We start from the raw sequence: 14,875 nt of genomic DNA on the forward strand, positions 1-14,875 counted from the left end.
CTCAAACAAGACATTGATTTTGATCCAACTTATAGACGCGGTGGCTCAGTGGGTTAGGACGCTGAGCTTGTCGATCAGAAGGTCGGTAGTTTGGCAGGTCGAATCCCGAGTGCCTCGTAACAGAGTGAGCGCCTGTTACTCGTCCCAGCTTCTGCCAACCTAGCAGTTCGAAAGCACATAAAAATGCAAGTAGAAAAATAGGGACCACTATGGTGGGAAGGTAACAGCGTTCCATGCGCCTTTGGCGTCTAGTCATGCCGGCCACATGACCACGGAGACATCCTTGGACAAGCGCTGGCTCTTCGGCTTTGAAACGGAGATGAGCACCAGCCCCTAGAGTTGGAAATGACTAGCACGCATGTGCGGGGGAACCTTTACCTTTACCTTATAGATTTATAGTAGTCCTATTAAAAGCAATGGAAAAAATAATCATAAATTCAGTGGATCTACTTTAAATATGGTCATTCAATGCACAGTGCTTTGCCTCTTTTTTAGGAGGCAAAATGATACTAAGGAAATATTGGGGATATTAACATAATAAGAATTATCAACAAGGGAAAGTGAAGTATAAATATAGTAAGATGAGATAAAGCTAAAAATACTTTGCTGAAACAAAAAAAAGGTAACTAGTGAAGTAAACATAGGTACATCAGGTTATAAATTTTGTAGCTATTTATTCAAATATATCCTTTATTGATTGTTTTCTAAATCAAGAGCCTATTGATCTCAGGCTTGGACTAACGGTGTGTTAAGTGTTTATTTCAAGCTTGCATTGCACTACACAGAGAATACAAGGCTTATTCCACTTCTGGCCTGGATTTCAAGTGTCCTCAGTAAGACAGATTGTATCTCAGGTTTACAGTGGGGAAAATTAACACACAGCCTACAGCCTACACTCTCACCTACTTTTGCTATCCTCAGAGTAATACTGTAACAGCAGCAATGGCTATTGACAACATGGATAGTCTCAATTCAGAAGTCCTGCTTTCAATGTAAGGAAGGAACCTAGATGTTTAGCAGAGGAATAATACAATAAAACATTTCTATTAGATTTAAGCATATTTGGTCTATTAATAGATGGGCTAAAGAGAAATGGAGATATTCACCAATGAATATCTTTTCTGACAGTTAACTACATTCTTATGCTACTCTAGAGAACTAGCACACTGCCAACTGCCAGAAAAACAATGCCCTAGGATTGTATCAGAATATCAACATTTCTAAACAATAAAAATCATTCAGAAGTTATGTTTAGTTGCAAATACAGTACTCAGAATGATAATCACACAAAGTGTTCAATTGAAAGCAAGAATGAAATATTGAACCTGAGCAACAATAAGTTTTCAAAAGATCCAAGATATACCCCCTTTAAATCTACGTAGATAAAAAATACAAATGCATAGAAATCAGTGGTCTATAATTAGCTCACAAGCAGGAAGTAGAATGTTAGACATTATAAAAATAATTCTACCTTAATTTTCTACCTGAAAGTACCCAAATCAGAACTCAAAATATTTTAAATAACCTGAATTATATGAACTGTACTAATGGAATTGCACTACAAAAAGGTGTAATACAGGGAAACCAGTTGTCTTTTAAACAACTTATTCATGGAAAGGAACCATTAAGAAGAAATATTTCCTATCAAGGGTATTGGATTGACAGTATTCAGCTCAGCTATTGCTGTTGTACACACTGCATCCACAGCAGGCAGCATAAAAGATACCTTTCTAAGCCTTGAGGTACCACCTGGGGCTATTTCTGATGCCTTCAAAGGTCAAAGTTAATAGTAAGAACAGAGCTCTTCTGCCTCTTTGAAATGACACCAGAAAGCTGAACAACCATGTCTGATCTGCACACTGCACATAGAAACCAGTGTTGATCCAATCAATTCAATAATCACATATTTGTATCGAGGAAATAGCTCATTATACCTCATGGATAAGTGCCCAGGTATAAAATTACACCTAATTCAAAAGCTTGCCTACCCCTGAATGGCAAATAAAATGTTTTAGTGAAACAAAAATTCCACCTTTTTCTCCCTGCCCCTTAACTCAGCCATACAAAGCTAATAATCAAAATATATGGGTAATTAATTAACGATTACCCATGTGATTAATCCCTTCCATCTCTGCAGCATGTATCACCATCTAACAGACCCACCTGCAGGGACTAGTGAAAAAAATTTCTGAGTGGCTAAACAATTAATGCCTTCCTTTAGACCAGAGACATTTTCTGGAGTACTGAAAAATACTTAAATGTCTGACTCAGTGCAAAGTCCCAGGGATTCATTTCATGGCCAACCCTGACAGAGCCAAATGCTCATATTACCTTCACCTACTGTGCATCCGAGAGACCATCCAATGAGTCCAAAATTTTACTTTTCTCTGTTTTTTAGATAAAGGATCTCAACAGGCAGTGACTCTGCTTAGGAAATATACCATTAAGCGTGTGTGTGTGTGTGTGTGTGTGTGTGTGTGTGTCTGTGTCTGTGTCTGTGTGTGTCTGTGTATTTAGTTAGTTAGTTTATATGACCACCTTTCTCACAAAAAATGACTCTGGGTGACATATAACAATTTATCAAAATAATGCATTTATTAAAAACTATCCTTATTAAAATTACAAAACAGTCATTATTAAAATATAAAAACCACAGGGCCATGGAGAGAGTGAGCATCAGCCACAGTTACACGGCCATCTAAAAATTTCACTGCTCCTTTGGGATTCTCATAGCCAGGCCTTGAGGGACTTCCTGAACATTAACAGAGATGGAGCTAACCTCATTCCTCCTAAGTGTTGGCTCGTTAAGAGTTTTAGCACAGGGGTCCCCAACCCCCCCGGTTCCATGGACCATCACCGGTCCACAGCATGGCAGAAACCGGGCCACACAAACAAGTGAAGCCCATCCGCAGGATGCAGGCAGCATGTGAAAGCCTCCGGCCCGTGGAAAAACCTCTCTCCATGAAACTGGTCCCTGGTGCCCAAAGGTTGGGGGCCACTGCTTTAGCACACTACTTGTGTAAAGGAAAGCTGTAATCATCCTCAAAAGGGGGCATTCTATTATTAGACAATATTCAGGATCGTGTGTGTGGGGGGGGGGAATCAAGTCTGCTGTCACAATGCGGCTCATATATTTCAGAACCAAAAAATAATGCAGAGGAGAGTGCTCAGTGCCAACTTCTTCATGTTTCCTACTCCAGAGCACAGTCAAAACAGAAGTTACGATAGGCAAGCGTGATTAGTAAACGCTTTGTGCCCTTAAAGAGCAGCAATTACAGGCATGTGAAGAGAAGGAAAAGAAGCCCCTGAGATGCTCTTCGTTGCATGCCTCCCGAGAGGCAGCAGGCCATTAAAATTCCATGATGTAGAATCAAAAACAGCCTGGGAACAGCCAGAAGGCAATACAGCAAATTAATATACCAACCATCTCCAGGGAAAGAGACAAAAAAAAATGCAGAAAACTCTCTTCGCGTTGCAAAATAAAATTATACTACTAATGATAACAGCCACCAAACACACCAGACGCAGAGTACTTCTAATGATGGGTGTGGAATTCCCAGGGCTGCTTCTAATGCTTTGAGAGAAGTCTCAACACATCACAGACAGAAATCTAGAAAAGAAATCTTGCTATAGTACAATTTATACAGTCTTTTAACTGCATCTTCCAAGGAAGCCTCAACAAAGCCATCTCCTTGACACTAAAGAGCTCCTCCTTGCACACTTGTGGCCTCATATTCAACAATCTAGCTGGCGGCTCTGTTTAAATGAAGCAGTGGGTTACCAGGTAATCACTACGCTACCAAAATAAACTGAAATCATAAACCATTTGAGAGGCAAAGAAAATATGGGCTAGGATACATAGCTTCCTCTCTCCAGGATCTGCTTGACAATAGTACTTTCAGTAATATAACACACCTGTAAAGGCAGACTGCCTTTTTTTTTGGTGCCAATTCTGTAAAGGCAGACAAAACTAGCAAAAACAAGCAGTCAAAAAAAAAGGGAAACAAATTGGTAAAATAGATTGGGATAGACAACTGCAACCAAAACTAACTGCAGTTTCTGAAAAAAAAATTATTATTATTATTATTATTATTATTATTATTATTATTATTATCCGCGAGAGTTGTGTTGGGAGTCTCCCGATACTCCCATGTTACACCTCTGCTCCGTGAGCTGCATTGGCTCCCAGTTGTCTTCCGGGTGAGATTCAAGGTGCTGGTAATGGTCTTTAAAGCCCTACGTGGCATGGGTCCGGAGTACCTTAGGGATCACCTGCTGCCGGCATCAACTTCCCTCCGCCCTGTGCGCTCCCACAGAGAGGGCCTCCTCAGGGTGCCACCGGTCAGAGAATGTCGCCTGGTGGCCCCCAGGGGGAGGTCCTTCTCTGTGGGCGCGCCGGATTTATGGAATCATTTACCGGTCGAGCTCCGGATGGCGCCCGACCTCCGCTCCTTCCGACGCGATCTGAAGACCTACTTGTTCGAACAAGCCGGCCTGGCCTGATGGGTGAGGGCTTTATTGTTTTAATGTATTTTATCTTTCGGGCAACCTGTTTAATCACTTTTAATTTTTGTACTTCTGTATTTTATATTTGCCCTGTTCACCGCCCTGAGTCCTTCGGGAGAAGGGCGGTATACAAATAAAATTATTATTATTATTATTATTATTATTATTATTATTATTATTATTATTATTATTATTATCATCATCATCATTATCATTATCATTATTATTTCATGTTTCTTTCATTTAGTAAAAATGGAAAGTCATTTACTTATTTAACCGAGAAAGCATGGTGTTATTTGGGGGGGAAACTGAATAATTTGTACTTTTAATTGAAAATTCAGTTTCTTTAAGAGAAATTAATGGAAATAGAATATAGTACATGAACAGTGATGAGTAAGATGCAACAAAGTTGGAAATTGAAATTTGGTTGAGAGAGTCCCTTAAGAGTTACTAGTGATAACAACATATCTATTTTAATCTTGATCAAGTAAACCAATGCTATATTCTTTCCTTTTCTAACATCTGATCTTTAGTCCCTTCAACTAATACCCTAAAACTTGATTTATTTTCATATTTTCTTTGTCTCTTCTCACAAAATTCCTCTTTTGAAAATCCAATATAAGAAAATTGTCCAGGTCACTCTCTGGATTTCTTATTTGTATATTCCTTTTAATCATTAAGACATCAGGAAGTTTCTTTTGTATGTCCTGTGTACTATCTTTTTCCAAGTCATTTTTGTAGTCTGTCATTTTAAATCACTTTCAAATCAGGTAAAAGTTGTTCCTCTTCCATAACATATTACAAGCATAGTCTATCTATATCTTAAAATTAATTTCTGGATCCCATGTTCAAAAATATCCTTCAGTATGTCGGTGTTAAAATATTTTGTTTCAAATTTAAGCAACATTCTCATTTAATTGTAATATTTAGTTGCTTCTAGTTCCCTCTAGTGTCCAATTTTAAAAGTCTAATCTCATAGGGGTTTTTTAAATTAAAAAAGGCATTTTCCCATGGGAAAGATTCTTATAATTCCCAAATCTTTTTTTTCCATTTGTAACTTTCTAAAATTAAAAAACAAAACCAAACCTTAAGCCTATATGTTTTAAACTTATTTTCCTATGGATTCAAGGAAACTCACTCAGTGCTGAAAATCTGTCAATCCAAAGGTCCATAATAAGTGAAAATCGGTTAACAAGCAATTTCTAAAAATGATCAGAAAAGAAGGTATGCGAAGCCAGTGTTTTTTTTTTAATGGTGCCAACTGCATCTTGAGCAAGATGGCTATTTCCCCATCTCACAGATATCTAAATTGGCCAGCGACTACTGTCTTGCAGTCTCCTCATGAGCAGCAATTTTCTAGAGTAGTTGTGGGTGATCTCAAGTCCTCTCCCTGTCTGAAAAGGAATTATGAAGAGCCGGTCTATTTGCTGGCTTTTCATTCCATATGGTCATCAGCTCCACTTTTCATGGAACTGCTTTTTTCTGCCATTTCTTCTCAAGAAGTCATACTGCAAGCCTTGTAAAACAGCTAAACTAATTCTTAAACGTTATTGCTTCTTCCCTATTCCTTGTTTTGTTTTGTTTTTTAACATCCTGTCAACCAAACAGTTCTTTAAAACTATACCTGTTTTGGTCAAATAATCATTATAAATATTTGGTTGGTCCTAATAAAGATACATCTCATGGTATTTTCTCCCTACAGAGTAATGGCTATGAATAAGATTGTGTTTCATTATAGTAAGTACTTTTAATGCTTTCTTATACAAAGCTCTTTTACTTTGGTAAAGTTGTTGTTAATCATGTATTTACTTTCATGATTATTATTCATACTGGATATTCATCCAAGAGTCTCTTTAGAAACGGTAGAAATGAAATGTTGGACAAATATACTGTATGTTTTCAGACTTATGTGTTCCAAAACCAAGGAAAAAAGTATCATTCCATATGATGTGAAAACAAAGCATGTGATTACCTGGCTGAGCAGCGTGCTGGTGAGCATCTTCGGTGTGAAGCATCAGCAAGAACATCCAAGGAATACAGTGGAGATAATGGACTGAACTATAAATTTAAAACAGAGGCATGCCAAGTTATATTATCTAAAAAAAGATGTTTGAATTCAAGCCTACACAGTGTATGACCATTTATGGTATCATCTAGTATAGGGAATTCTGAGCCAATTACACATCTACTAATTGTACATCTAACAAACTGAGAACCAGTTGAGAACCAAATGTTTTCTGCCTGTTTTAAGATACATCAGGAATCAGGATGTAACTTCACAACCCAGATCTCCCAGATATCTCCAAAGTATTGGAAAATATTATTTATTTGGATATCAAGCCTATTCTCATTTGTACATGGTTTCTTGTGTATCGGTTGACAACCTTGTCATAAACCCTGACAGTTTGGAAACTGTCATAAACGCCTCTTTAATATTACAAAAAGAACATTGACATAACAGCAGAAGCTGTTATTAAGAATGACATAAGGAACTGAATGTATTAGCTTTACCAGCAGAATAAATTATTTATCAGAAACAATTAAAAAGGCATACTCTATTATTTATTTATTGTATGTGAACTATTGGAATACCAAAACTTATTCACAGATAGATTTTCTTCTTGAACACAACAGGGCAGTGACTGAAGTTCTTTTAAAAGCTGTGAGCTGTTCAAACATTAAGCAAAGCAAGTGGCACAACTCTCAGATTGGAGTCAGTAGAGTAGCATATTCTTATATATAAGAAACTTTTCTCTGTGTTTATATTAGAAACAGTTTACCTTAGATATTTATATCTGATAAGTCAAATTTGCACATTCATTTGGAGATTTCAAGATGGGAAATCATTCAAATATGCAATTCCCAACTGCCTTGCTTAATTTTTAGATCAACTCAATCTTCAGAAATGCTTTCTGACAAAAGACAATGATGAAAAACATAAACTTCAATAGAACAAGATCATATTACAAACTCCATCTTCATTAGTCCTACAAATTTTAATGTTAACGCCTCTTTCTATCTCCTTCCAAATTAACTCTGGTCAACATTTAAATTCTTTCAAAAAAATCCTTGTTTTAATTTTGAAGACAACATTCTTCAATTATTACAAGATCTTTCTATCCAGGAAGCATAAATAGTAACAAAAACAACTAGAAAACTAAATGCTCAAGCCTACTATAATTAAACAATACCATTAAATTAGATTATTTGATCACAGATTCTAATATCCAAACAAATGGTAGAGAAGACATTTCCCACAGATTCATAAATTAACTCTCCTTTCCTTTTGCATCTATCTGTCTCTGGCTAAAAAGTACAAATTCACCCAAAAAGGTCTGATAATAGTAGCTGACTTTCAACAGTCCTAAGTATGTAAAACAAAAGTGAGTTCAGAAAAAGAGTGGTTGGTGAAATTTTAACATTATTTAGAGTGAAACAAAACAGAGGCTGGTGCTGAACAGGGACTAGAACTGCTGATTTAAAACTGAAAATGAGAGCTGCTTTTCCATTAAAAGATGAAATATGATTTTATTTTACTAATGTAAGTGGTATATGAACTAATCAACACACTCAGAAATTAAACATTTACACAGGCATAATTTAGTTGAGATTTCAACATTGGTGGGTTTCAAAATAAACACTATTTATAAAACAATATCCTAACTAAAATTCCTATTTCCCTGCTTCACCAATTGCACGTAAGTAGGTATTAGCATGACTGAAAATATAGCTATAAAATATGGTAAGAGAATGAAAAATTAGAAGACTGCATAGACCGAAAAGTCATAAATACAGAAGAATTGACAGAAACATGCAAATAACATTTGCAGCTAAAAAGAAAATTGTAGAAAGCTAACATTCTGGGGTTCTATTTGGTACAAGGAGCCATAGTGGTCTGCTGGACCAAAAAATGGCGCTGCCTTACCTCTTGGACCCAGGCTGCAATGTGGAAGAAATTGGAAGCCAGCACTTGGTTCTTTCTAGAGAGATAGAAATCAAATGAGAGAATATACAAAGTAGAGCCAGCTTACCTGGTTGCGATCTCTCATTCCCATTGATGGCAACCAGAAACTAGAGAGAGGTGGTAGGAGAGATGATGTTGAACGGAGCAGGAGAACAGAGTTGGAAGAAATGAAGAAACAAGGAAAATGTGATGCATAAAGAAGAAAAGAAAAGGATTAAACATCCATATAAGACAGATTTGCTAAAGTTAATTATAAGACAGTAGGAATTAATCCAAATATCAATGGATGACAAGAAACTCAATCCAAAGGAGCACATCCATGGGAAACCACATTATCTTTAATGCTCACTCAAGATTACAATACCCTAATTTCCCTTTAGAAACAGAAATTTCAGTATATCACCCATCCAAAATCTATGATTAGGATGATCTAATCCAGGAAAATATTATTTCAGAAATGCTGAAATTTTTACTACTAGGGTATCTTTCTACTATAATTAAGTGGCTATACTATTTATTCAAGCATTGATATCCCTTTTGTTTGTTTGTGTTGGGATTTTGTGTATTTTATAAATGCATATTTAAAAAGACTGCAGAATATGATTCAACTAATGGGGAATAGTCCAATAGCCATTATTAAAGGAGTGGGGAAAAACAGGGCATACTGTGTCAATGCAGAAAGTCAAATACATTATCACTTCTTCAGGTGGCAGGCAGCTCCTTATTATTTGTTTAAATTTCAAGATTGCCTGATTTCATAACAACTCTGGGTGGCTTTACCAATTAAAAGGAAGCAGCATATATCTAAGAAAAAGAATCCAACTGACTAGAAGACAGAATCAAAAATCAAAGGGACTCAACCACATCTTAATCCAAGGCTCGCGAGGACAATCAGGTCTTTAACAACATGCAGAAAATCAAAAGGATTGGAATACTGTGGATATCAGGGGGACATGTTACTGAAGGATAGCAGGAGCTATCACCAAGAAGGCACAGTCCTAGGTCCTGCAACGTGACACTGCTTAATCAATAGGACCCAAAGTATAGCCTCACTCGCTGATCTCACTGAACAGGCAGGAGACAAGTGGTCCCTTGGGGAGCCAGGCCATATGACATGAAGAGGCAATAACCAGCATCCTGAATTGCCAACTGACAGTCAGTGCAGCTCAAAAGCAACAGGGCTATGTGTGTGGAGCACAACACACATTGCTACATGCCACTGCACTGCAATCTGGGTCATCGTAGCTTCTGAGAGGTTTTCAAGGGCAGTCCCATGTATCACACATTACAGTGGCCCAACCAAGAGCAAACAAGATATCAGTGACTGTTTGAAGGGCTTCCTGGAAGAACCTATGTAAAGGCCTTCTTGGCCATAGTTGCCACCTTCTTTTTGAATAGGAATGAGTCCAAACGATTTCTGATTGCACACTAGTATTGCATAAGAAGTGTAACCCCATTAAAAACTAAAGATGGAATGTGACCAGAATTGGGATGGGTGGGTAGTCAAACAAACACAACCATTGTTTGCTGAAATATGCTGAAATAATCCTATAAAGTGAAAAACAAAGCTAATTCCTTATTATGAGAAGAAGCACCCATAGGATCTGATGCTTTCACATATGCAGGCAGTGCTATGATACATATATATAAAGAGTTGGAGTTTGCAGTGTGCTTCTGCTTTCATCATTTGCCCCTCTTCCCCAACACTCCCTATGGATGCGTCCATGGATAAACTTTCATATTTGATCTACGATATATATTATAATAAACTTAAACTAATGAATATTTGCTTCCTGCCCAACCCCAAAGTTCTAGATCTTTATCTACTGTGCCCAGATGCTTACTCTTTTTGGCAGGAATCACCAATGATGTGGCTAATCCTCTCAGTACCCATTGCATTCATGATGGTCTCCTGAAACACAAAGTAAGAGGGGGGAAAGACTAAGGCTAAAACTACACTGACTCATTTACTGAAACCTAAGTCAGCCTCAACTAACTATAAGTAGGGTGGGGTAGAAATGCTGTTTCGATCCAAAAAGAGCATGCGAGACTTATTGGGCAGCGGAAGAAGAGAAGGAGGGAGGGAGATGTATGTATTAAACGGTATAGTCTTTTGCGGGATAAGGAACCATTTTCAGCTTTTGCGGAATCAGAGCACAGTTTCAAAATGACTGCCACCAAAACGGGGTTAATGATATAAAACAGTTGCCATAAATATGTGGACATTTTAAAAATGAATTAAATTAACACAATAACATCACTGTTTTCCTCCAGTTCATTCCCATATATACATACGAAAAGAAACCCTACATACATAGGAAAACTAAGGTTCCATGATTCCTTTCTGGGAGGAAAACAAAGGCATGCTTCAATACCACCCAACCTGGAGGGAGGAATAGCAAAACTGCCGCATAGTAAAACTAGGCAACAGCAGTAGCAAGAATGAAGGTGGGAGAGTAGAAGAGCTACAAATGTCGTATCTTCCTCTGTCAAGCCCTGCAAAACTGGCAAACTCAAGAAACATGAACCACTTGGTTTCTGGAAAGATCACTGTTGCTAGCAGAGTAATATAACAGAAGCATGAAAGCCTACCAGAGAAATTCTCCTGCTCAAGTTATACCTAACGTAAGTAAAGCAAAGTTGTTTTGTGTCTCTTTCTTAGGTTTCCCCACTTTCCTGAGTTGAGGTGTCTCTTTTTGCAACTCCTCCTTCACTTCCCCAGGGTCTGTTGGACATTCCCTCACATTCTCCTCCAAAGAGCTGTGCCAGGTTGGCCAGCAAATTGAGGCTCAAGTCATAATGCATAGCTTTAAGATACTGTTTACTTCCTGAGCCAAAGGAAGTAATCATCTACTGCCTTGAAGTTCACAAGCCAAGGTATGATAAATTAGGGAAGCAAAATCTAATTTAAAATAGTATTCGGCATGTGTCCTTTTACACATGACATGGCCTTCATTAAATATGATGGTGTTTGGCTCAATTTTATCCTCTCTGGGTTGCTTTTACTTGAATTCTGCTTTGAGAACAGAATCAGACTTGATGGCAAAATGGCCCCTTCTTACTCCATGATATAGTTTGAACCTAGAACAATCTTACTCCCCAAATCACAGTCTTCCTTTACAAACCAGTTCTAAGTTCATGCTTACACGGCATGAAATCAACTGAGAAATTAAAGAATATACTGAAACAACCTTATAAGTTAACTTTCATGCTCAATTGAATCATTTTACCTATAGTGTATAGTGAGAACCACTTTGATCTAGGGAGTAAGTACAGTATTAGGCAAAAAACTAGATGAACATGAGTTCTATCTTGCTTTAGGCCAAAGCCAAATAGGTTACTTTGGGCTAATCACTCTCTCTCAGTCTTAGGAAGAAGATGGCAATGGCAAACTACTTCAGAAAGTTTTGCCAAGAAAATTGCAGACAAACTACAGCAACAGCAGCAACAGCAACAATCATCAACCCCACAATCACTGCTTTGTTTAAGTTGGGACAAGGAGCAACAGCTTAGTGATATCAAAAAATTAAGGAGATTGAATTGTGGTTAGTATTTAGACAGGACACCACAGCAAATCCCAGGACTGAAGGTTAACCAGGAAGATGGGAAAAAGCAGAAGGCAGGAGAAAATCACTTCTATATTTCTGCCAACAAAATTACATAAACATATCTATATAGCCATCAAGATTCCAGCTCAACTCAATGGTGTCCTAGCTATTATTCTGCTTATAGCTAATAGTCCCAAGATAATAATAATGCCTCAGCTTGAATCTGATTGACTTTAAGTACTCTCAGAATAGGTAGTCTCAAGACTACACTAAAGCTCAACAGTAATCTTGGTTGAAAAAAATGCAGTCTATGGAACTTCCTCCTGGAAGTTTGTACCGCTGAGTTCAATGGAACTTATTTGTAAGATTGTATTACAATGCTGTATAATTAACTAGACTTCAAGGAAAATATTCCCTATGAAGACTTTGTTTCCAAGTTTGCTAAAAAAAAAAAAAAAAAACACAGATGAAACAGAATGCCTGAATTGTAATTTACGTCTACTAAGTTTGGTATAAAAATATGCTTATTCCATGTATTTCATATAAAGGTAAAGGTTCCACCGCACATGCGTGCTAGTCGTTTCCAACTCTAGGGGCTGGTGCTCATCTCCGTTTCATAGCCGAAGAGCCAGCGCTTGTCCGAGGACGTCTCCACAGTCATGTGGCCGGCATGACTAGACGCCAAAGGCGCACGGAACGCTGTTACCTTCCCACCGGAGTGGTCCCTATTTTTCTACTTGCATTTTTTACGTGCTTTCAAACTGCTAGGTTGGCAGAAGCTGGGACAAGTAACAGGCGCTCACTCTGCTACGCGGCACTCGGGATTCGACCCGCCAAACTGCCGACCTTCTGATCGATAGGCTCAGCGTCCTAACCCACTGAGCCACCGCGTCCCTTGTGTATTTCATATAAGATGAGCCAAATTCTGCCATGTTTGTCTGGCTCCTTATCCTGTGTTTCAAGCTAAAATTCAATCTCAGTAACAATTCAAATATGTTATATTTAACTATTGCTGAAATGTTCTGACAGACTGTAAATCATACATTTTTTCATATTCTACCTCTGTTGTTAAACATTCATTCATTCATTCATTCATTTATTTATTTATTTATTTAGCGTATGGCTGGTCACACACAGACTTAAAAGCACTTCATATTTACAAGTTAGAACAGTTAAAACATTTTTTTTAAAAAAGAAGCAATTATAAAACCTAAGAGGAAAACAGAAATAAGCCTGAGTGAGAGATGCTGGAGCTGCAGGACTGTCAGGGCTCAGCGGAAGCACCAGAATCAGCGCTTCTTCAGGGCTGTCAGGACTCAGTGGAAGCACCAGGATCAGCACCAGGCTCCAGTTGGAGCTCGGCACTGATTCCAGCGCTTCTGCTGAGCCCAGAAGAAGCTCTGATCAGGTGGAATGTTGCAGCATTTCCAGGGTCTTGTGATTTACATTCAGATGCTTGGCAACTGATTCATATTTATGATGGTCACAGTGTCCCAAGGTCATGTGTAGTGACCAAAACCTGCTGCAACCACCCCGCAGATGGGGGGAATAAAACCAAACACCCCCTCACACCCCACCCCCACTGTCAATCCTCAACAGAAATGCTCACAATGAAAACCTCGGACAGGAGGAAGAGCGCCGCCAGGCGGGCAGGCAGGTGTCTTCCTCGGCTGTGGCTTGGGGGGCACTTTTTTCAGTGCTCTTGTAACTTTGAACAGTCACTGTCGAGGACTACCTGTACTTCATCACTTTTTTTCCTTTTTCTTTTTTTTGGTCATCAAGTTGACACCTTGCTAGGCAACTGGTGGATGTTGCCATATCCTAAAAGTGGTACAATGGGTGAAAAGGTTGAAAAGCCCTGAGCTAGACCATTTGTTCAGCAACTTATGATGATTACAAAACACCAGAGCTGAAAGGTGCCTTGAAGGTCTTCTAGTCCATCCATGGTGCTGAATGAATGGTGACTGCAACCAGCCCTCATAGTGCTGGTGGTCCCACACCCCTGTCATTGCCATTTGTAGCTCTCCTTGCTCGTTTCCTCAGAAAATCAAGGGAAGTTCATTGGGATAAGTCTCTGCCATTCAAGAACCTTTCTCCAGCCCCTCTGCAGTCGACATTGGCCAATTGCATATCGTCACGCTCTCTTCTCAATGTGCACACCTCCACACTCTCCCTAACTCACACTATACCCCCTCGTACTCTCTTTCTGCACTGCACCTCTTGTGCAATCCCTGACATCCTCCCTGACCCATGACTCTCGCTCACACCCTCATCCCATCCCTGATAATCTTCCTTCTAATTTTATACCTCGTGTTAGGGACAACTTAAACCCTTCCTTCTTTAGTCATGTTGCAATGAAAATCACCCCTCTGTATGTATCAGCCTTAGAAAAAGCATCCATTAGAACATGTTATCAAATAAGGAACTAATATAGATTCTAATGACATATTTAGCATCATACTATACCCCCAAGGAAATAATGAAAGTTGAAGAGCTGTTTGCATTTGCTTTTTTTAAAGAGGATGCACATACATGGCTATTCACATCCTAACCTTGTTAATCACAATTAGGTACCTTGAGTTAATTGCAGAACTCTCATATGAAAGAAAGCTAGTTAGCTTATTCTTTATTCTTAGCTGTATATATTATATAACGTACAGTACTGTATCAAAGACTAGGTCCAAGTCTAAGAAACAAAATTACTTCAACAAATACCTCCTTTAACTGGAACACGATTCCCAGACAATTATCAGCCATTTCTGTTGCAAGGCTATTCTACTTTCAGCAATTTCTTACAACCAACAGTTCCATAAAAGTTATTCTTTCAACTGAATCAGCCTCAAAGCTATTTAATACT

General features: G+C 38.4%; 1 protein-coding gene across 5 annotated transcripts in view; it reads right to left on the reverse strand.

Annotated features, from left to right (window-relative positions):
* Positions 1-14,875, reverse strand: part of GPATCH2L (G-patch domain containing 2 like) — a 47,085-nt gene that overhangs the window by 16,083 nt on the left and 16,127 nt on the right. For 2 of the 5 annotated variants that reach the window (XM_083349094.1, XM_083349093.1), the window contains exon 6: positions 6,479-6,564. In XM_083349094.1, coding sequence (XP_083205220.1) covers positions 6,479-6,564 — 86 coding nt within the window. Of the gene's footprint in view, positions 1-6,478; positions 6,565-8,431; positions 8,487-8,537; positions 8,578-10,314; positions 10,383-14,875 lie in introns of all 5 variants that reach the window. The other 3 variants (XM_083349091.1, XM_083349092.1, XR_014490778.1) reach the window with 3 other exon arrangements.

This window comes from Vipera ursinii (assembly GCF_947247035.1).
Source record: "Vipera ursinii genome assembly, chromosome: 1".
Taxonomy (NCBI): Eukaryota; Metazoa; Chordata; class Lepidosauria; order Squamata; family Viperidae; genus Vipera; species Vipera ursinii.